Genomic DNA, 24177 nt, shown 5'->3' on the forward strand with positions numbered 1-24177 from the left:
TTTTTTAAAGGTATGCTTATCCAAAAACCCCTTATCATTTCAAGGACTCGGTGCAGGGAGGTATAACCAAGCATCATTACTAACACTTGGTGCAGGGAGGTATAACCAGGCATCATTACCAACACTTGGTGCAGGGAGGTATAACCAAGCATCATTACTAACACTTGGTGCAGGGAGGTATAACCAGGCATCATTACCAACACTTGGTGCAGGGAGGTATAACCAAGCATCATTACCAACACTTGGTGCAGGGAGGTATAACCAAGCATTGTTATCAACACCCGGTGCACAGTGGCATGACCAAACATCATTACCAACAGAGAAGTAAGGTCAGGGAATTTCCCAAACTGAAGACTAGAGAGATTCATTAAATGTCAGGCAAAATAAATAAATAATGTAAAAATCTCACCAAGGCCTCATTCTCCCTCATAAAACTGCAGGACAGCAGGTGAAAAAAGAAAAAGAAAAAAAGAATAATCCTAAAATCCATCTGCTCCAGTTAGGAGTAGGTCACCTGGAGGGCGATAGCACCATGGTTCTAGGGGATCCCTTGCCCAATTCCTCAGTGGATCGAAGGCCCCTGGATCCTATTTCTCTCCTTGATTTAGTTCACCTTCTCTTTTAAAAAAAAACTACTAGGGCCAAAGTTTCCAGAGAGAGAAACACCAGGCCAGAATGAAATATCAGGACGACACTCAAAGACAACGGATAAAGGCCCGAGAGAAATTATTTCCATCTGGGAATTCTAAACTAAGCCAACTCCCCATCAGATGTACAGTTAGCTACACTATTTTGAGACATCCATATTCTCAGCACCACTTTTCAGCCTTCGTGTTCCATTTCTCAGGAAACTATAGAATTTTTTTTATTACATTTCTTTATCTGGGGTGGGCACACATGCCACAGCACAAGTGAGGAAGTCAGGGAGCAACTTCTGAAAGGCTGTTCTCTCTTTCCACCATGAGGGTCCCAAGTACCAAACTCAGGTCACGGAGTTTGGCAAGTAGTGCTTTTATCAGCTCTGCTCTCTCCATGGCCCCAGTAGTTTTAGGTTTTTGTTTTTTGTTTTTTGTTTTTAAAGGGGGTGAACTAAATCAAAGAGAGAAATAGGATCCATGGGCCTTCTATCCTCTGAAGAATTGAGCAAGGGAACCCCTAGAACCATGTGCTATTGCCCTCGAGGTGATCTACTCCTCCTAACTGAAGCAGATGGAGAACCAAGGGAAGCAAAGCCACCAGGGAAAACCAAAGACCAGATTACTATGGACACAGAGAAGGAGGAAAGGGGTGCTGGGAAAAATCCAGGTTGGCTCAAATGTCACCTCCTCAAAGACCCACCTTCATCCCCTATTTAACATTTCAACTTGGCCTCGTGTCTATACCTCCAGTCCCCCTACCCTTATAAAACTGTTTTTCCCTTTCACACAGACCCCTTTCCACCTGAATTTCACCACCTCCCACCTAACATATCACAGGAGAATCTTTGTCTAGTTTTTATTTTCCCTAACATGCCCCCAGCAGCAAAAGCAGTGCCTGGCACACAGTAGGCACTTTTTAAAAAGCCCATTAAATTAATCAATCAGTAGTAGGAATACAGACAAGCAAATAAAAATTAGATAATCTTTAACTATGAAAATGTATTTTTGTTGGACAAAATAGGAAATATCAAAATCGACAAATGAAGCTGGGATGGTGGGGGCTCACACCTGTAGTCCCAACACTTAGGAGGCTGAGGCAGGAGTATCACAGGGTGTTTGAGACCAGGCTGTGTCTAGTAAAGGCACTCACCACCAAGCCTGACAACCTGAGTTCAATCCTCAGAGCCAACTTGGTGGAAGCAGAAAACAAAGGCCTCTAAGTTGTCTTCAGACCTCAAGTACACTGTGCATGTATGCCATGTGCATGCATAAACAGACACACAGACACATGCACGAGTGAGCGAGCACACACACACACACACACACACACACGTATGCACACGCACACGCACACACACACACTAAATAAAAATGTATTAAAAAAAAAAAAAGCCAGGCAGTAGTGGCACATGTCTTTAATCCCAACACTTGGGAGGCAGAGGCAGGTGGATCTCTGTGAGTTCGAGACCAGCCTGGCTGGTCTACAGAGATGTCCTTTCAGGACATCCAGGGCTATTCAGAGAAACCCTGACTCCAATAAATACATAGATGTAAATAAATGGATGGATGGATGGATAGGTAGGTGGATGGATGGATGGATGGATGGATGGATGGATGGATGGGCGGAAGATTACACAATTTTAAGCCAGGTAGCAAACACCTGAAAGCCTAGCACTGTTAAAGCAGAGACAGAATCAGTAGGATCAACATGAGTTCAAAGCCAGTCTGGTCTATATAACACGATCCTGTCTCAAGCAACCAACCAAAAAAGTACAACTTAGTTCAAAATAAACAGTATTTGCACTGAGAATAACGTTGCCACTGAATAACGAAACAGTATAACCGTATTGAGAAGAACGGAAGAGAAACTGAAAATATTACAAGGACGCTTCCCTAGGTAGCCCACAAAGCCCTGGGTTCAATCTCCAGGACCACAGCAAAGAGAAAAGCTTACAGACAGCAGCATAAAGATATAAAAGGAAAAATCAAAATAAACAGCTAAAAGAGTGTCTCGGGTCGCCACTGGGGAGTGAGATGAGAAGGAGAAGGGCAAATGGCTGTTGGTTTGCTCTTGGGTTAACTGGTTCAAATACCTGTGAACTGAGTAAACCAAGACACACGTCCTTTCAACCAGGAGGAAATTTAAACCAGAAACATCTCGTTTGTCTTATTCTGAAAGCACCAGAGGCTGCAGCAAGGTGCTGAGTCAAGTTGCAAAGAGGGAGCCTGAGGTGGACGTTTTTACTGGCTGCCGCTATCCAAAGCACTTGAGAGGCACCACCGTCCAAAGGCTTCGTGCCCAGGCCACATGACTTCAAAAGCCATTCCTGAAGTAGTCTTGTGTTTTATCCTGGCTCTACTACAAATCCGCTCATCCGAGTCCTTAGACAAGTTCATTCTTTTCCTAGGATTCTAGATCGTGCGTGCTTTTGTGTGGTAAAGATAAAGTGAGTCTGGGATATATTGAGAGAGCAGGTCTACAGCAAAGGAGCAAAAGCAAAAAACACAAACCTGGACTAGAGAAATGGCCCACTATAAAAGCATACTGCTGCTGCTCTGGCAGCGAACGTGAGTTCAGTGACTCACAAAGTCTGTAACTCTAGCTCCAGAGGGAGCCAAGGCCTCTAGCCTCCTCAGACACTCACATTTACCCCAACTCTAGAAACACAGAGAGAGAGGGAGGGAGGGAAGAAGGGACGGAGGGAGGGAGGATGAGAGAGAGAGAGAGGGAGAGAGAGAGAGTTAAAAAATAATAAACACCGAGAGGAGGCAACCAAGAGAACATGGCAGTGGATGTTAAGATTCCTCTCTGCACATATTACAGGTTGTTATGACTATTCTTAAGGGATGGATGTACACAGGATTTTGTGTTGTCTAAATGGGCAAATTATATTCTATCAATTGGCTCAGAAAAAAATTAATAAAAATCAACCTTAACAAGAGAGCAAACTTAGTGACATCAGCACATGAATCCCAGATGCTGACAGTAAGTCTATTCTAGCAGTTCTTCTCGCACATGTCTTTTCTTGTTCCTCAGCATTTGCATAATAGGACACATACAGTTTTCTTGTTTGTTCTCGTTTTTTGAAACAGGGTCTCTATATCCTGGGCTGGCCTGAAACTCACTATGACCTTAAACATCTCATCCTCCTCCAACCTCCATCCCCCACCCATTCCCAGTTCTGGGATTGCATACAGGAGCTACTGTGCAGTGCTGGAGATGAAACCAGGGCTTGAGACAAGCTGGGCAAGCCCTCTACCCACTGAGCTACCCACTCAGTCCCTGGACAGGTTTGCTGAAAAGCTAAGATGGCCGGAGTGGAGAGAGCCACAGTAGTCATGGGGATACTGCAAATGGCATGGGAGGTCGATACAAAGAAATCTAACAGCAGAATTGAACGAGGTGGACAAGCCAACCACCACTGGAACAAGACTGCCCAAAACTAAGTCAGGGCGTAGGACATGCACCGTGAAAACCAAAGGAGTACTCTAAGGCTTGGGTCAGGTGGAGAGAGACAGTGATTCCATACTGGGCGGATGGCTGTAGAAATGAGAAAAATCTTTGTTCCTATCCGGAAGAGCGGTTAATTGGAGAGAGGAATAACAATAAAGAGAGTGGGGCTGGGGGATATGGTTCACAGGTACAGCATTTGCACAATGTGAAGGTGGCCCTGGGTTTGATACCTAACACCACCAAAAAGTGTGGTGGGTGGGTGGGGAGGAAGGGAATGACGACACAGGGACAGAGGACGCGGGATGGACAATACCATCCTGTCTTAAGCATGTAACTGTGTGTTCTCTTTTCCTACTTATGAAAGACAAAAGGGGAAAACAAGAGAACGAGAGGGTGGTCGGAGTGGGTATATAGTTCAGGAGATGGCTCAGCTCAGAGAGTAAGAGAGCTTGCTATTCAAGCATGAGACCTGAGTTCAAATTCCTAGCACCCACATAAAAAGCCAAGAGTGACCAAGCAAGTTTCTGTAGCCATATTAACTTGGGGGAGCAGAGGCAGGAGGATTGCTGGGACTTGTTGACTGTCAGTCTCCCTGCAGGTTCAGTCACAGAAGGTGCATGTTGGTTCCTGCATGCACCCCTATCCCTACTCTAGAGTGACCATACACCACACTCACAAACACAGAAAAAGAAAATGGATGGATGAATGGATGCAGGCTGAGTACCCCAAAATGCCTAGGACCAGAAGTGTCCATTTCACAGACCCAGTGAAGTAAAAGAGATATCCCCAATGTCTAGCATGGCTGCTACATTTAACTTTACAGCTGTACAGAGGCTCCTTTCTGGAGAACAGGGAGGAAACACAGAACACACCAGGTTCTTAATAACCAATTATCTGCCCATTCCTTCTGATGGAGAGGTGTGTGTTCTCCAGTGTCCGAGCCTGCCTAGTACACACAGTGAAAGTAGGTGGCACCTAGAAAGTCCCCCAGGATCCCCTCTGACTCTAAAACGCAGGAAACAGCAGCATTAGCCCAAGCTACCAAGGACACAGAAGCCAACAAGGGAAACAAATGGTTTTGTTGACATGCTCTGACACAGGCTTTGCCAGTACCTACAGTTATAAATGATGTCAGAGAACAACTCCCCCTCAGGTACTCTGCCAGTGCTTTCCCAGACTCTCCCAGTCTGCTTTAACTTGATTTTAATGGAAAGATAGAGTGTGGAGCTGAAGGGGTGGGGGTGGGGGACCCTAAGTCTTCTCATCTGCAGGAGTCAGTACTTGACTTCTACAGAAAGCAGTGAACTAATTAACCCATTACATTAGAGGCAATTACTTGGCAATGTCAGGAAGCCTGTTGCCTGAACAGACAGAACCAAAGAGAGTACTAAATGGAAACTAGAAGCTACCCAGAGTTGGTAAAATGCTAAAACAAATTAGATGTTATACGAATAGAGAGAAACTGGCACCACAAAAATAGGTGACACTGAGGTTGCAAAGGCAAGCCTGCCGTGGGAGAGCACACACCTAGGATGTTCAACACCCAGTTCCAGCCCCTGCACACACTCACACCCATGCACACACTTATATTCACACACACCCATGCATACACTCACACCCATGCACTCACACTCACACACATCTTTTTTTTTAACATTCATTTATTTATTTACATGTGAAAGAGTGCATGTGGGGCACAGCACACAAGGGACAGTCAGGGTTCTTTCCTTCCACCATCTAAGTCCCAGGGATCAGACTCAGGTTATCTGGCTTGATAGCAGGCACTTTTAAAATCTGAGCCACCTCACCAGAGCTGGGTGCACAGAAATCTTTAGATTCTAGAGAGAATGAGGTGGGCTTGAGTAGGCTCCTTAGCAACAAAATAAAACTGAGGTGGTGTGTGTGTGTGCGTGTGCGTGTGCGTGTGTGTGTGTGTGTGTGTGTGTGTGTGTGTGTGTGAGAGAGAGAGAGAGAGAGAGAGAGAGAGAGAGAGAGAGAGAGAGAGAGGTTTAAACCCAAAGTATTTTAAAAACAGTCCTGTGTCTAATTCTAGGTGGTGAGGTTACACACAGGCTGCTAAAGCCAGCCTGGTGACAATGTTGAACACAGATTTTGTATTTTTACTTTTACTTTTTAGGAAGGAAAGATAGCTTATGGTGGTGCTCAACTTTTATAGTGGTTCCCCACTAGGGAACCTGAGGCCAGCCTGAACTATACAGTGAGCCAGATCCTGTCTCAGAGAGAGAGAGAGAGAGAGAGAGAGAGAGAGAGAGAGAGAGAGAGAAGAAGAAGAAGAAGAAGAAGAAGAAGAAGAAGAAGAAGAAGAAGAAGAAGAAGAGGAAGAAGAAGAAGAAGAGGAAGAGGAAGAAGAAGAAGGGGAGGAGGAGGAGGAAGAGGAGGAGGAGGGGGGGAGGGGGAGGAGGAGGAGGAGGAGGGGGGAGGGGGAGGAAGAAGAGGAGGAGGAGGAAGAAGAGGAGGAGGAGGAGGGGGGAGGGGGAGGAGGAGGAGGAGGAGGGGGGAGGGGGAGGAAGAAGAGGAGGAGGAGGAGGAAGAAGAGGAGGAGGGGGAGGAGGAGGGGGAGGAGGGGGAGGAGGGGGAGGAGGAGGAGGAGGAGAGATAAAGATAAGGTAATATAAGGATAGAAATATCAAGAGCCTTATTGCTGCTTTCTCTCTGTGATATTCAAAGTGTCTTGACTATTTACACCAAAAAAAGCAAAAAAAAAAAAAAAAAAAAGACTTAAAATAGTATTTTGAGGGTTCAGCTGTTAGGAACGTGTGCTGCTCTTCCAGAAGACTAGAGTTCAGTTCCCAGAACCCACGTCAGGAAGCCACAGCCTGTAACTCGGGCTCCACAGAATCCAACACTAACTTGTGGCCTCTAAGGGCACAGCACTCATGTGTGCATTCACACACACAGCATACACACAACTTTAAGATAAAACCTTTAAACAAAGCTTGGCATCTTTCAAAATATTGCTATGCTAAAGATTTAACAACCTTAGCAATTTAATAGCTTTATGACATCTTCCCCGTTTTTTGTCTTATCATATAAAAGGGTAACCTAAAATAACTTGAAATAAAATTGCCAAAGATTATATCCTTATGCCAAATAACTTTAGAGTTAATCATCTGCCATTTGAAAGATGTTTCTTAAGCAGTTGTAAATCCCTTCTGGGCAAGAAGTCAAGGACACATGAAAGACAGTGACAGGAAGGAGCTGACAGAAGCTGACGAAAACAAGTGATCTAGCTTCTAGATTAAACTTTTTCAACTCAAGTACTCGGAATACAAATGGGCACACAGCTTTTGACATTTCCAGAAACATTTAAACGTATGCAAAGTCTAGTTTCCACGTGCTTGAGGCCTTGGCTGTCTGAAGCATGACAAACAAAATCAACCTTATGGAGAGCCTGGAGTTCTCATTCATGTAATCAAAATCACACATTAAAATTGTCAGAGTTTCGTTTACAACAACATGTTGTAATTACACTGAACTATCTGTGGCCCGAGGGGAGATGATCATGCTACCGAGAAACGTTGGGCCTTTTGAAGCCAAAAGATGAAAGCATCAAGGCCTCACCTGACTGGTGTAAACTGGATAGTACTACCTCCCTTGCAACTTACTGACGTTAACCTTAAGTGACCTTTCAAATCCGTGACTCCTACTTTAGAAGCTAACTGTGTTAACTATAGCTTACAAAGCGCTCACATATCTCCACATTTCTACTAAGGATTATCTCAAAAATTCATAACTGGAACAGGTTTATTTTAAAGTCTAAAGATGATAAGATGTAATGTTTGAATGGTGTACTTAAAAAAAGATTCATTGATGATTTTGATTCAAACGTGTGTATATGTATACATATATATATATACCTACATATACATGTATGTGTGTGTGTGTACATATACATACGTATGTATTTATTTATTTCAGAGCTGGGCACGGCAACTCATGCTGTAATCTGAACACTCAGGGAGGCTGAAGCGGAGAGACTGCCACAAGTCTGGGCCAGCCCATGTTAAATAGCTCAAGGTCAGGGTAGGGTATAGTAAGACCCCGACTCAGACACACAAACAAAAATAAGTAAGTAAATTGCAAAAGTGAAAAATGAAAAGTGAGATGTAGGAGCTGGAAAGATGGGTCGGCAGTTCAGAGCACTCAGTGCCCTTTAGGGTTTAGTTTTAGCACCAATGTCAGGGAGTGCAAAACCTCCTGGAACTCCAGCTCCAGGGGGTCTGAAGCCCTCTTTTGGCCTCTGCTAGCAACTGTATTCACATGCATATACCCCCATACAGATATTATATGTAATTTAAAATAAAGATACTTTAAAATTATGATGAATTTTGGATAAAAAACTGTCTCAAAAAAATCAAAGAAAAAACAATATATATTTTTAAAATTTTTCATATGTATGAGTTTTGTCTACCTATGTGTGTGCACCACACTCATTCAGGAGCCTACAGAGCTCAGAAGAGGGCACTAGATTCCCTAAGGACTGGAGTTACAGGCAGTTGTGAGCAGCCACGTGGGTGTGAGTAACCAACCTGGGTCCTCAGCCAGAGAAACAAGTGCTCTTAACTGCTGAGCTGTCTCTCCTGTCCCAATTACAGTGACTTAGAAGTTTGTCTGTCTGTCTGTCTTTCTTCCTTTCTTTCTTTCTTTCTTTCTTTCTTTCTTTCTTTCTTTCTTTCTTCCTTTTATTTATTTATTTTATTTATTTGGCTTTTTGAGATAGGGATTTTCTGTGTAGCCCTGGCTATCCAGAAACACCCTCTGTAAACCAGGCTAGCCTTGAACTTAGATGTTATATAATGTAACAAGATCAAACTTTTTTAAAAAAATATGCAACCCAAAACTGAGGTCACATATCTAGAAAAACTACTTTTTAAGCCAAAAATCTGTAGAAATCAGATCTGTTTGTGTTATTGTATATCCATCGTAAGCCTTTGCTGGGCAGGACCGGTCTCAGTGCAGATGAGTGAGACACACCCCAGTGTTAGGAAGAATGGCTTGATGAACAATAAAACCAGAGTCAGAAACTGTAACTCATGAGGGACTTCTTGGCAAAAAGTGCGACTCAAGTGGGCGCAGTGGCAGCTCTCCTTGAAGCTACATGGGACGCTAAGGCAGAAGAAAACAGCCTGGCCATGCTGGTGGGTGGCATCGGTAAATCAGCAACTATCCCGCTACTTAGCCCGTTTCTTCTCTGACAAGGAGATACAAGCAAAAAGCCGGCCTGTTGTTGGGAGGAAAAGAGGATCTTTAATATAAAAGTATTTGGGAATGGGAAAACATGAATGTTGAACACTCCGAAATGGTTGGTAATCAGGTGGTGGTATACTCCTTTAATCCCAGCATTCCGGAAGCAGAGGCGGGTGGAGCTCTGTGAATTTGAGGCCAGCCTTGTCTATAGACTGAATTCCAGGACAGCCAAGGCTACACGGAGAGAGCCTGTTTGGTGGGGGTGGGGCTGGGGGTGGGGGTGCATGCTGGGAAACGGGAGAAGGGGGATCAATATTCGCTCCTTACAGAGCAACCCTTAACATGAAAGGGCTACTCTTCTTACTCTCTGCCTCTCAAACCAAGGTTGCCCAGGGGTCAGCTTGCCAGCAGGTCAGCTGTAACTGCTCTAAGCAGCTCTCTCTCTGCATAGCCAACATTCGGCTGTAATCTGAATCCAAACTGTGTGTCCGTGACCGGTCCAACTGAGATAAGCTAACATTTCAGATCTTAATATCCATCCAGTTTCAGTGACTCCAGAGATGACAGTCGCTGAGGCTGGTAACTAGAGGTGTCACCCAGAGCATTTCCCGTTGGGGGAAAATGAGTTACAACTGAGGAGGACATTATGTACCAGGGCAAGGGCTGAGAACATGAAGCTAATCCTCGCTGTCCACTCTTACTGCCTGTGCTTCCCAAGGAAGCCAAATTTAGTCAGGAACACATGCCCTTTCACTGAACACGCAGCGGGCCTGAGGAGCAAACACGACGGCACTGACACACAAACCTCACACAGCCGTGGGATTAACCTTATTTTGATACACTAAGTCCACGGAGATGAAAGCTTATTCTATCATAAATGTTTCAAGGGAAAAGAAATAACTCTACACCTGACAAGCAGGGTGTGGTGTCTCCTGTCTGTAAACCTATCTCTCAGAAGACTGAGGCAGGAGGATTATGAATTTGGGCCCCGCCTTGACTACAGTGTAAGTTCCAGGAAAACCAGATAGACACAATAAGATCTTGCCTCAAAACCAAACAAACAAAAAGGCCAAACTGACTTTTTTTTTAATTTGAAAAACTTTATTAAGGCATAGAAATGTTTTAAAAGAAAAACTTAGTGAGTAATATTAAATTTTCCAAACTTACTAAAAATCATGTTTTGATTTATCTATTTTATCTATTTATATGCTTTAAAATATATTTCTCCTAATTTATTTACCTGTTTAGTGTGTGTATGGATGAGGTAAGTGCATGGACAGAACCCAGGTCTCCAGGCTTGGCAAGAGGTACCTTTATCTGCTGTGCCAACTTACCAGCCTTTTTGCAGCAAGGTCTTGCTGGCTACTTCAGTCTGGCCTCAAACTTGTGGCAACATTCCTGCCTCAGCCTCCTCCAAGCAACAATTTCAGATGCGTGCCGCCATGACACCTTTATGAGGTGGTGGGGGTCAAATGCAGGACTTTAGCAAGTACTCTGCTAACTAAATTACACCCCAGTCCCATACGCCTGGGTTTAGTATCAATATTAAGCTTACATATGTAGCCTTCAGACCCATCTGAAACAAGATATATTTGATTTTTGCAAACAGAATTCTCCAGAATCCTGCCTTTCTTGCTCAGGACGCTTGCCGTAAATGCGAGCACTTATTTTTTCTTTTCACACATGCATTAAAAACCGACAAAAATACTTTGAAATTGGGCTTGCGAGATGGCTCAGTGGGTAAAGAGCGGCACCTGACGGCATAAGCCTAATGGGCTAAGTTCAACCCCGAAACCCGTGTGGAGGTGGAAAGGGGTCAGCAACCTCACAATAACAAACTAAATTAATGTCCTAAAAGAGTGTAAAACTTAAAACGCATATATGTTTTCTCAGTTCATTACAGCTAGGCCTACTGTCAGCTAGGGCAATGCAATTCCTAGCAGATCAGGAAAGAGCTCAAGAGCCTTGTAACAACTGAAATGAACTAATGCTGGCTCTTCCAAAATGGTTTTCTCTTTAAAAATGATCAGAAATCTTAGAAATAAAATAACGACCTGAGAGAACCCGATAGCTGGAACCAGGAAGCCTCTGAAGGGGGTTAAGACAAATAATTAATTCGTATTGTTCTTCAAATAAATACTTCAATCTCTTGTACTAAGTAACCATGGGAACATACTACCAGGTGCGTATATGTTCGTAAGCCTAGACAAACTGAGTCTCTTTGATAATCGAGATACAGTTCCTAGGGAGATAGAATGCCTTGGTGTTGTTAAGGTTTAGACTAACATTCTGCCACAGGAAAAGGCAGCCTTTTATCCTGAGAGCAGATGTTGAAACAATCAGAGTGACAGATCAACCAAGGGCAGTGAATGAATCTAGCCTGGATCTTATTATTCTTTAATATATGTTTTGTTTTGTTTTTGGCTTTTCCAGACAGGGTTTCTCTATGTAGCCCTGGCTGTCCTGGATCTCACTCTGTAAACCAGGTTGGCTTCAAACTCAACAGATCCGTACACCTCTGCCTCACAAGTGCAGGGATTAAAGGCATGCACCACCCCTGCCCAGTTATGTATGTTTTACATTTATTTATGTGTGTTTGAGTGTGTGTGTGTGTGTGTGTGTGTGTGTGTGTGTGTGTGTGTGTGTGAGTGCGCTCACCCAAAGAGGCCAGAGTAAGGTTATCAGATTCCCTGGAACTGGGATTACAGATGGTTGTGGGCCATCTAGCAGGTGCTGGGAACCAAACTCAGATTGTATGCAACAGCAGCAAATGCTCTTAACCACTGAGCCATCTCTCCAGCCACAAAAAGCTTTTTTTAAAAGTAGAAAGTAACGGAGTGATTCTGAATGTACTAACTTTTTATAATTGAACCATTGTTGCTTTTCTGGTTCCCACTAAGCGACTGGGAGTTCAGGAGGAAACAGCTGCTGCCTGCCACAGTATCGGATCTCCCAGCCTCAGGCTGCAACCATACATCTCCTCAGAACTGCCCAGGAGAATTTCCGCTGAGGTTGAACCACCGGCTTCCATCTTGAGAAGACACTCAGATGCCATGTCTTAAGAATGCACCTGATTGGCTCATACGTGATGATTTTCTTAGTTAGGGTTTCCATCGCTGCAACAAAAACACCGAAATGCAAGCTGGGAAGGAAAGGGTTTACTTAACCTCACATTTCCAAATCAAAGTCTATCACTGGAGAGAGTCAGGACAGGAACTCAAGCAGGGCTGGAACCTGGAGGCAGGAGCTGATGCAGAGGCCATGAAGGGGTACTGCTTACTGGCCTGTTACATTTGGCTTGCTCAGCCTGCTTTCTTATAGAACCCAGGACCACCAGCCCAGGGATGGCAGCACCCACAATGGGCTGGGCTCCCCCATTGATACTAGTTGAGAAAATACCTTATTGCTGGAGCTCATGGAGGCATTTCTTCAACCGAGGCTCCTTTCTTTCTCATGACTCTAGCTTGTGTCAAGATGACACACAAAACCAGCCAGTACAATGGCAAACACATATTAACAGCTAAGTCTCTCTACTCATTTCAGCTCAGCTATCTGGGCTACAGTAGTGGAGGGGGAAAGGTGTCTTCATCTCTATGCAGAACTGGAACGAGACACTGAACTTGGTTTGGTTCTTAGGATATCGGGCACACTGCACACTTTAGCAGTCACCTCGTTTAATCTTTACAGCACCTGTCTGTCCTGAGTGTATTAGCCCTTAGCCAGAAAATAAACTCCAAAGGGCAGTCTAATAAATCCCTAAGGCAAATTTTAAAAGGGTCAAATGAGGATTCAAGCCCATGTTGGCAGCCAGCTGTGGTGATCAATGCCTGTAACGCAATGCACTGGAGTGTGGGAGCGGAGGCTTTAGAGTTCAAGTTCAGCCTGGACTACCCAGTACAACCCAGTCTATAAAGCCAAAACAAGTCCAACCCAAACAAACGCACCAGAGGTCAAAAAGTAAAACGAAGGCCATGTCAGTTTATCTACAAAGCCCACGTTGGCTCCAACTGGACTCTGAGGCCTCCTGCATGTCTTGATCCAGTTCAGCATGTTCTAAGAGCACTGGTGACAGATAGAAGGAAGTTAGACTCAAAGCATCAGAGTCTATGCAAAACGGCCATCCACAAGGAAGTATGGAAACAGAAAGAGCAGTTTACGTATCAATACGATCTGCTTAAATATGTTCTGTTGGAACTACAATTTCAACAATTCGAAAGGGAAAGGGGGGGAAAAGGCCTTCACTGTTTTCTATCTTGCTGCTAAAAAATAAAATAAAATAAAATAATAAATAAATAAAAACCCAAATACCCTGCCTGGCCTAGATGCAAAGGCGTGCTGGAAAATGGCTCCATCAGCCTCCTTTCTGGACATGGCCTCCCCACTCACTGACGCTTCAAGCCCACTGGCTTCCTTTCTAGCCGTTGAACGTATCAAACCATTTTATACATCCAAGCTCCACAGATAAGCCTTGGAATCCTTTCCAGCACTTCACCTTGAGTGGCCATTCAGTTCCCCGCACTAATATGCTCTCGGGAGCTTCCACCAACCTCTTGAAATGGTGAAAAACCGTGGTCCCTTCATCATTCTTTTTATGTCCTTATTGAACTTGTCATTCCCAGTAGTAACCTGTGTGTGTGTGTGAGATTTTCTATGTCGGAGTCATTCCCAGATCTTCATGCATAAATAACAGAGTATGTAAACAAACACTTCCTGAGCCGAGCAACACTTCTTTCCACCACACATTCCCGTTACCTCCAAACCTGAAGAAACTCATCCTCGCTGTATGATATCATCACCACCTCCCATTTAGTCTTCAATCTAAAATAGACAGGGCCAGGGATGGCAGAGCACTTGCCCCGTGTGACCAAGGACTCGGGTTGGGTGCATCACAAACAAAAAAGCAAATAACACGTATGTCCAAAAAGTACACTTCCCTGTGCCTTATGACCTTTGCTGTCCAAGCTAATGAAGAAAATAACAGGAATCAAAATGATATTTGAATTCTGTATCCCAGCAAATTTTGGTCCAGCATACATAGCTGTATAGTTCTCAACGTATGTTGTTTTCAGCCTATAATAAATCCGTAAGGGAACACACGGTCTACCAACTAAGAAGAATTAAGAGATCCTTTAAAAATTGTAAAGAAAAAAATTGTTACAAGCCTACCTTGTCGCAAAGCGCAGAGGTGGCTAAGACACCCTTCTGACATTTGTCAGATCTGTGACAAACATCTGCTGCATCCTCTGTCCCCCCCCCTCCCCTCTTATTTTTTTTCATTGCTGTCTACTTCTGATGGAGAAAAACAGAGTCCATGATAGTGTGGGAGAGAAAGGCTTAAGAAGAAAGAGGTCACTTGAGAGATGACCATTATAAGGTAACGGTAGCCTGTGGACGAGCTGTAAAATTACAGCACAGTTGAACAGTCTAAGAAGCCATCTGTTGTGATCCAGTTTCCTGGGCTCTAAGGGGAAAGGCAGAATCCTAGAGAACATTGTTTATTTTGTTTTGGATTTTTAGATTTATTTATTTATTTTATGTATATGTATGTTTTTTGTACATACATAAGTGTATGTATGTGCACCACATGCATGTTTGTTGGAGCCCCTGGAACTGGAGTCACCAATGGTTGTGAGCCACTATGTGAGTGTCGGGAGTCAAACCGTAGCCCTCTGTAAAGTATCAGGTGCTCATAACTGCTGAGCCATCTCCCCAGCCTTTATACCTGTTTATCAACTAACAGGAAGTACACAGACTAGGGTTGTAGCTCAGTTGGCAGGGTGCTTGAGACCCAGTATCACATCAGCTCTGAGTGGGTGAGTAGTACACACCCATAAGCCCAGCACTTGGGGATGCAGAGTCAGGAAGATCAGATGTTCAATGTTATCCTCAGCTACTCCTCAATTGGAGCTACACTCAATTGGAGGCTAGCCTGGAATACATGAAACTCTATCCCATTAAAAGAAAGAAAGAAAAGAAGAAGAAAAGAATGGAAGGAAGGGAGGGAGGGAGGGAGGAAGGGAGGAAAGGAGGGAGGGAGGAAGGAAGGGAGGGAGGGAGGAAGGAGGGAAGGAAGGAGGGAAGGCAGGAAGGAGGGAAGGCAGGAAGGAGGGAAGGCAGGAAGGAGGGAAGGAAGGGAGGGAGGGAGGAAGGGAGGAAGGGAGGGAGGGAGGGAGGAAGGGAGGAAGGAAGGAGGGAAGGAAGGAAGGAAGGAAGGAAGGAAGGAAGGGAGGGAGGGAGGAAGGGAGGGAGGAAGGAGGGAAGGAAGGAAGGAAGGAGGGAAGGAAGGAAGGAAGGGAGGGAGGAAGGGAGGAAGGGAGGAAGGGAGGAAGGGAGGAAGGGAGGGAGGGAGGGAGGGAGGAAGGAGGGAAGGAAGGAAGGAAGGGAGGGAGGGAGGGAGGAAGGAAGGGGAAATAAACTAAAATAGCTCATCAAATTTTGAGAAGTAATAAAGAATGCAGGGAAGCAGGCCATAGTGGCGCACACCTTTTATCCCAGCCCTTGGGAGACAGAAGTAGGCAGATCTCTGAGGCTAGCCTGGTCCTCAGAGTGAGTTTCAGGAAAAAATAATTCTAGGTATGTGTGCATGAGTAATATGCATGTATACGTGTTCACATGTATGTGTGTGTATGTGGATGCATAGGCCCTAAGCTTACATTGAGTTTCTTCTAACTCACTCTGTAGTTCTGAGATAAGATCTCTTGCTGAACCTAGACTCTACCTCCCCAGTAAATGGATAGCTCCCTGTAGCTGCCACACCTGCTTGGCTTTTATGTGGGCTCTAGGCATCTCTGGTCCCCACTCTTGTGTGGCAAGCCTTTACCCACTTAGCCATTTCCTTAGCCCTCTGTATAGACTTTCTAGAAGAAAGCTCAAATGACACGGAACTCAATTTTACTTCCTTTTACTTCCAAGTCCCACCCAAGCCAGACTACACTAAGGAAATGATGTGTACTTTAGCCTTTGACTTAGCCTTTTTGTGAAACTCCTACTTCAAACTCTCATGGCACCTCTCCCCCAGCTCAATCCCTCCTTCCCCTTCAACTAGGAATGTCAGCTATAACCTGGCTCCTGGTTCTCTGCCCAGTTAACAGTTAGTCCTCCCGACAGGGATTTGTCCTGTGCCCATATGTGTCCATCCTAATGTGACTTTAACTTAGTGGGGCACACCTATTTAGCAACCAAGCTTAATTCTGTAGCCACCTTCTCCGACTCCATAAATAGATGCCCTATTGATTGATATCTCTCCTAAAAACGCAAGATTCACTCTTCCTCCAGCCCTTCCATAACTAACAGCGAATCTAAGCTTCCGTGCTTACAAAGTCCCTGGTGTCGCCTTGACTTTCCGTTTCTCTAAGACGCCAGCCACTCCGGGTCATTACTCCTGCACAGATTATTTCAATAGGCTCTTAGCTGGTACCTCCACTCACTGCCAATCTCCCCGCACTCTATCCAGCACGCACAGAGACCTGCCATGTTTCACCACTCCAATTTGCCCACTTGGAAACCCACAGAGCCTACCTTCTGCCTCAAACCCAAACCCCTCAGCCAATTTTTTCTAGGTAGTTACAGCACAGAGGCACATTTTAATTTTACCTCCTAAGTAGCCAGATTATTTTGTCTTTAATATTCTCAGCAAAATATAGCTGCTAAAAGCTCTAATATAACTCTGTCTTTCAAAAAAATAATAACCCCATTTCAGAATCCTCTAAGCATGCAACACAAGGGTTAAGAGTATCTAGGACTCGGACTCACAGCCCAGGTGACCTTGCGTGGAGGATGGATCCTGAATCACATGACCTTTAGGCGCTGCATCTAGAGGACCTGTACTACATCAAGATACACACTGTGGCCCTGGGGACATGAGTTTAAAGCATCCTGAGGTGGCAGCCCTGTCCCCAGCCCCTGCTTGGACAGCTTCCTGAAGCTAGGATTGGTGTCACATCCCCCAAAACCAGAGTGGCAAGAAGCAAAAAGTACAGAGCGTCTCTGCACCTCTGTTGGTGACCTGCACCTGCGCACCCTGGTACCAGTGTGACCTGGAACCTCTGCTTCCTTCAGAAATGGCTTGGTGTCACCAAGGAGTCTGTGTCTAAAAGTCAGACCAGTTTGAGATGTGAGCCCTCGGCTCTCAGCTCCCTGCTCCAGCCACCATGTCTTCTGTCTGCATGCCCACCATTATGGATGTAACTCTCTGGAAACAAGCCCAAAATAAGCAATAAGTGCTTTCTCCTATAAATTGCCTTGGTCGTGATGCTTTGTCACAGCGAGAGAAGTCCTAAGATGGGCAGTGGCAGATGTCAAGGAGCTAGCGCCAGCAGAATTCAAGCAACTAGGGGACACAAGAGTCTTAGGTCAGGGTACCTGAAACCCATTCTGTGTGCCTGTGAGTAATGTCCTAGCAACTCAAAAAAAACGATGTTCAGGGTCCTCTGTCCAAAGCTGTACTTCTGTTAACTATTTAGTTGTGAGGCTTCAAAAAATAAAAATAAAAAACCACAGCAAACAAGAGTAAAACTACTTTGAAATTTTAGTAATTGTGTACCTACTGGTCTTCAGAAGGCTTACACGCAGAGTTAGGAGGAATCCATGACACAACAATCCACATCATGACACAACTAGACAGAGGTTACTTCCAAAGCAAGAGTTGGAGTCCTTGGTTAGAAGATTAAGCCTACAGCCTGGACAGTCAGATTTTTAAAACTCTTACAAATTTAGGAAACAGCACTAGTTTTTACAAACAGACCTGTACAAGTGTGTCTCGTCTCCACAGTTACAAAACTTTTTTCTTTTTTTTTTTTAAAGATGTATTTAATTTAATTTATATGAGTACACTGTAGCTGTCTTCAGATACACCAGAAGAAGGCATCGGATCCCATTGCAGATGGTTGTGAGCCACCATGTGGTTGCTGGGAATTGAACTCAGGACCTCTGGAAGAGCAGTCAGTGCTCTTAACCTCTGAGCCATCTCTCCAGCCCACAAAACTATTCCACTGTCCCAAGGACAGCTGCCTAGTCACATGCTCAGGACTCAGGTGACTTCACCAGAACCTTCTCCCCATTGAATTTGTAATATACAGGTGAGGGGCAGGTACAGGACAGAAAGAGGCCTGTCACTGGATGAGAGGAAGGATGGGCGGGAGAGAAGTTTGAAGGAAGAAGAGGAGACTGGAAGGAAAAGGGGACAGGAGGGAGAGAGCAAGAAACCATGGCAGGTAGTGTTAAGATTCCGCTCTGTGTATTTACAGGTTGTTATTAATGTTCTTAAGGGATGGATGGTACTGGGCTTTGTATGTTTAGGTGGGCAATTACATCATATCAATTGGATCTAAAAAAAAAAAAGAGTATATGTTCTAGACCTGAGCATGGTAGCACTGCCTGTGAACTCAGCTCTTGGGAGCTAAGGCAGGAGGTTTGCAAGACAGGGATGAGCTTGGGCTATGTAGCAAGACCCAGTCTTAAAAAGTGACAATAAAAGGTCTTCTAAAGGTGAATAGAAATGGCATCAGAAAGGGGACAGTTTAAGCCTGATATAGTGGTCTGTAATCCCAGCATTAGAGATGCAGGTAGATCTCTGAGTTCAAGGTCAGCCTGGTCTACAAAGAGCATTCTAGATCAGCCAGGGCTGTATAGTGAGACCCTGTCCCAAGAAAGGGAGGGGGCAGTTTTAGAGACTTTCTTCTATAACCTAGCAGTACAAGTTAACAGACCCCAGAAAACTACTCCTCCCCAACCCCAAGTTACAGGTAGAACACCCCCAAGTTCGCTTGGAACTTGAGAGGAAGACAAACTAACCTAGGACCCTGAGAGAACTGCCTGCCTCTGCCTCTCCAATGCTGGGTTAAAAGGGTAAGATATGGAGCCCACTAAAGCTGCTTTTGTTTTGTTTATCTCTGTGTAGCCCTGGGTGTCCTGGAACCCACTCTGTAGACCAGGAGGCTGGCCTCAAACTCAGAGACCCGCCAGCCTCTGCCTCCTGAGTACTAGGATTAAAGGCATGACCACCACATCCTGCTCTGCTCTTCTTTTTTTTTTTTTTTTTTTTTTTTTTCTTTCGGAGCTGGGGACCGAACCCAGGGCCTTGCGCTTCCTAGGTAAGTGCTCTACCACTGAGCTAAATCCCCAGCCCCTAAATCTGCTCTTCTTAAAGGCAGAAAGAGTATGGGTTCTGGAACTCATTTGATTTCAGTTTCCCTTATGAACTCAATAACATTAACCAAGCCATTTAATTTAATCTACATAACAGACCTACCAAGTCTACCTCGTAAGAGAATAAGAATATTAACAAAACATGTTTAGAGCACTAAGCCGGTGTACTCTCTAAATGATTGAAATAATAATAATTATTATAAAAATGCCACTGCCGTTATTCCACGAACCTCCATTCCAGACAAACCAACACATCTGCTCTACATCTCGCCATGTCTTCACCTTCATGGTTCCTGACTTCCTCAACCACAGTCGATTAGAAAAGGAGCAAGCCTCAGAAAGGAAAGATCTGTCATCATTCAGTCTTGGCTCCATCCTTTGCTTCAATTACTATCAAATTACTTGATGATTACTACGAAATGAAATGCAAGTGCATGGGACGTAACAGATAGACCTTAGTAAATAACTTTGACCTGAGTTCATTGCCCAGAGCCCACTGTGAAAGGAAAGAACTCAGTCCTGAAAGCTGGCTTCTCACTTCCACACATGCACTATGGCATGTATACACCCACGTTCCCACAGGTACTTATATACACATAAACCTAATTTAAATATATATATGTGTGATAAATACGCTTAACACTAAAGAAAGATATAACTAGTGTATATTTTATTATATCTAAGATGTTAAAAAGCCACATGGATCTATAATGAAACTTTTAATAGAAGTAACCAATTGTTTTAAGTAACTATAGCTTGAAGTAGACAAAGCAGGAATAAAATCTTAATATGCTACAAGGTAACAAAAAGTTGCTCCAACTAGATACAAAGTCTTTAATGCTTTCCTGAGGATTAAGCAACTATACTTTTTTTTTTCTCTTTCCTTCCAAGAGTGCTGAAGACAAGTATGGTGCCTCCTGCTTGTAATCCAGAACATTGAATTCAAGATTTGCCTGACTGAGCTATCATAATGAGTATCAGGTCAGCCAGGGCTATGTAGCAAGATTCTGACTAGAAAAACAAACAAAATGCTGCTGCTGCTGCTGCTGCTGCTGCTGATGATGATGATGATGATGATGCCTGAGTCACTACTTTATGTTTAGTGATGAGTATAAATCAATAAACCACAAATTTTCTGTACAAAAATAAAATATAGACATCATCAAAATAATATTTAAAGAAGTAAGGGTGTCACTCAGTGGTAGAATGTTTACCTAATATATATGATGAGTTTGATTCCCCAGCACCACAAAAAAGAGGCAAAAGCACCCAGATCTCTGTGAGTTCAAGGCCAGCCTGGTCTACATTGGGGTTATCCTTGAACTTGGGGATAGAGACGCACATGTTCCTGATACCTGGGAACAGGGCTCTTTTCACTACATCATACAGCATCTCAGCTGATTTTTTCCACACCTAACAAGAAAATAAAATTAGCTATATTATACAAGCTCTCCACAAAACAACTGACCCTAATCATATAACCAGGTTTATACTGATATATTTTTGTGAACCCCAAAGAATACTTGTGAGGAACAAAGGTCTTAACACACAAATGGTGCAGCTCTATAGTTTTGCTCCAGAAAGGATCCTTCTAATACACTTTGTAAAACTTAAGGCTCCTATGAAGCATGGTCACACACACTTATAATCCTCGGAGGCTTGAGTCAGAAAGATCAAACAAGCTCAAGAGTACGCCCGGCAGATCTGTGAGGTGGAGGTCAGCCTGGTGTAATAGTTCCAGGCCAGTCAGAGTTACATGGTAACACCCTGTCTCTAATAAAGAAAGAAATGAGGAAGGAAGGAAAGAAGGAAGGAAGGAAGGAAGGAAGGAAGGAAGGAAGGAAAGAAGGAAGGAAGGAAGGAAGGAAGAAAGAAAGAAAGAAAGGAGAGAGAGAGAGAAAGAAAGAAAATAAAGGAGGGAAGAAAGAAAGGCCGTGCTACATAGAAAACCTTAGTCTAAAACATAAAAATTAAAAATAACTCTCATGTTTCTAATTCTTTTTTGTTTTCTTTTGGTGCTAACACCCAACCAAATCCAGGGCCACAAACAAGTAGGGAAATGCTTTATCCCTGACCTACACCCCTGCCTTTACCAATTCTTTTTCATAAACTACACTGTGTGTGATCACCTATGCAGCCTCCTCCCCACCAGGCCTAAGGAAACTACCTGTCTCAGATAAAAGTGCCATCTAGCTTAGGTGCGTTTAGCAGACGCTAGACTCTGTTCCTAATATAGGATCATAGACTTTTGGAATCGAAAGGAACCTTGAAGGTCACCTTTCATTTTACAGTGGGAAATAATACCCAGAAGGAGTCTGCCCAAGGTTAATAGTCTACAGAGAATCCACATCCAGAATACAAGATTCTCAAAAACAGCTCTTTCCAGAGAAACACAACTTTTAGTAAAATACCTTAAGAATTTAAGAAAGCAAAGACAAAAAGAATAATAAAAATAAAAAAAAAAAAACAGGCATAGTCAGGTGACTGATTCTAAAAGTTTAACATGAGTAAGGTATTAGAAGGTCAATCCTTACAATTCTTCCTTTTTTCAATATGAGTATGTCTATGCACCACATGCATGTGATGTGGTGTCCTCAGAGGCCAGAAGTAGATGTCAGATTCCCTGGAACTGGAGTTGCAGATGGTTGAGAGCTGCCATGTGGATGCTGGGAATCCAACCCAGGTCTTCCAGAACAAACAGTGCTTGTAACTGCTGAACCATCTTCCCACCCCTTTTGGTTTTTTTCTTTTCTTCTTCTTTAAATAATTTATTATTATAAGGAGCAGGTGTGCGAGCACTGGTACAGATGCACATACATATGAAAGTCAGAGGACAACTTTATGTAGCTAGTCCTCTCTTCCCATACCTATATGGGTTCTGAGTAAAGCACCTTATCCACTAAGCCATCTCACCAACCTCCTTACAAAAGAATCTAAAGCAAACATGTTGTACCAACTTCCCACCCCCACTCCCATCTATGGTTGTAATAAGTGGGAAGGGAAAGCACAACTATAATAGCTGTATTATTATCAGTGCAACAAATGACATAGACATGTATGAGGAAGAGACTTTATAAGCCATCCTAAGTCATGCAAACAAGAACAGCAACTCCAGGAAAACCTCATGTCAATCCCCAATATAAAGAAAATCTGAAGATTGGTTGTTACTAAGAGTACAAACAGCCAAGTGTAGAACCTATCACAGCCCTGGGGAGGCAGAAGCAGGTAGATCTCTGAGTTCAAGGCCAGACTAGCCTACAGAGCAAGTTCCAGGACAGCCAGGGTTACACAAGGAAAATCTATCTCGAAAAACAAAACAAAAGGAGATCCTCCACTCATGTTTGTGAGAAGATCATTTCTCAAAGTTAGAGCTTGAAGAGGAATAACAATTATGCTCTTTGCATTCTTTCCTTGATATAAAATTCTTTAACTTACCTGTAGGAATATGTTTCTCAGCTCATGAGGATCACCTCGTTTGGTTGTGTGCACCTATGGGGTAGGGGTGGGGGGATGACTGGTTAATGCTTAGCTAGAAACCACACAATCTCTTTAGATTATAGTTTACATCTGTTAACAACACGATTATCTTTTATATGGGCATTTAGTCTAAAAACAACCCCTAAGCTTAATTGCTGATAACACCTGTCAAACTGGAGATCTACGGCTAAGGGGTGGGAGAAAGGGGCGTGAATAATCCAAGATAGAGCAATTTACAGATGGTATTTCCTGTGAGCTGGAAACGGAAACCAATATAATCGTTGACTTTATTCCACATCTACTGGCAATACAGTAGTAAGCACCAAGCTACAAATTTAGAGAGCCTCAAGAGTGGAGCAACAGGAGATGTAAAACAGTCAAATAGCCGGGCCTAGCAGCCTTTCTTGTGGAAAGCAGAAACCGTACATGTCATCTTGGCGACCCTTTCTCCATTCGAACTAAACCTTGAGAGAGCTACCACAAATACGGATACTTTCGACACCCGGCACCCTGCCAGGCAAATGTCAACCAGTGCCCTGGGCTGTATTGAGGCCCAAATGACAACACCCACCCCCTCCCCCACCTCGGATGCCCTGGGTATCCCCGGCTTTTCTGCCCGCTTGCTCTCAGTCCCTCTCCAACGCTCTCCAACTCTGTGCTCACAATCCCACGTACCTAGGACAAAACCCTACTCTTTTCCTCCTCCCGACCAGGGTCCTCAGGAACCCCTCCAACTCACGATCCTCCTCCTTCCCCTCCCCCAGCCGGGCATCCTCTTCCCTCCGGTCCAAGCCCAGCACAGCTCTCCACCCGCAATCTAGAGCCCCGGGACACACTGGCTAAGAACCAGGCAAAGAAAGCAACTGAAAGAGGCGGGGGCTGCACTCGGGGCCCTCAGAACGTCTCTTATGCAATAAAAGCAGCAGCAGAGAGTTGGAGTCACCTTGACCGCCATGCTGTGCTCGGAAGCCGGGAACGAGCGAGTGAGCGAGCAGGGCCGAGCTGTCAGGGCGCGCGCGCGCCACGGCCCGGGGCCGCGCCCGCGCTCCCTCCTGTCGCAGCGCCGCGCCCGTCTATATGCAAATGAACTAGAGCGCGGCGGCAGTGCGCACCGAGAGGCCTCGGTCTGTCCATCTGCGGACCGGCGGGGTTGTCGCGCCTCTTGCGGGGGGACACCTGAGCTCCGGCCACTGGATTCCGACGCGCAGCGCCAGCCGGGCTCCTCAGGGTCAGCCCCAAGTCCCAAGGCCTGGC

General features: G+C 44.4%; 1 protein-coding gene across 1 annotated transcript in view; it reads right to left on the reverse strand.

Annotated features, from left to right (window-relative positions):
* Slc25a12 (solute carrier family 25 member 12) overlaps window positions 1-23908 on the reverse strand; it is a 94669-nt gene extending 70761 nt beyond the window's left edge. The window contains 2 exon segments of the mRNA NM_001399269.1: window positions 22882-22935; window positions 23867-23908. Coding sequence (NP_001386198.1) covers window positions 22882-22935; window positions 23867-23878 — 66 coding nt within the window. The 5' untranslated portion in view covers window positions 23879-23908.
* Between the last annotated feature and the right edge of the window lie 269 nt (window positions 23909-24177).

This window comes from Rattus norvegicus, chromosome 3, assembly GCF_036323735.1.
Source record: "Rattus norvegicus strain BN/NHsdMcwi chromosome 3, GRCr8, whole genome shotgun sequence".
NCBI classification, from domain to species: Eukaryota; Metazoa; Chordata; class Mammalia; order Rodentia; family Muridae; genus Rattus; species Rattus norvegicus.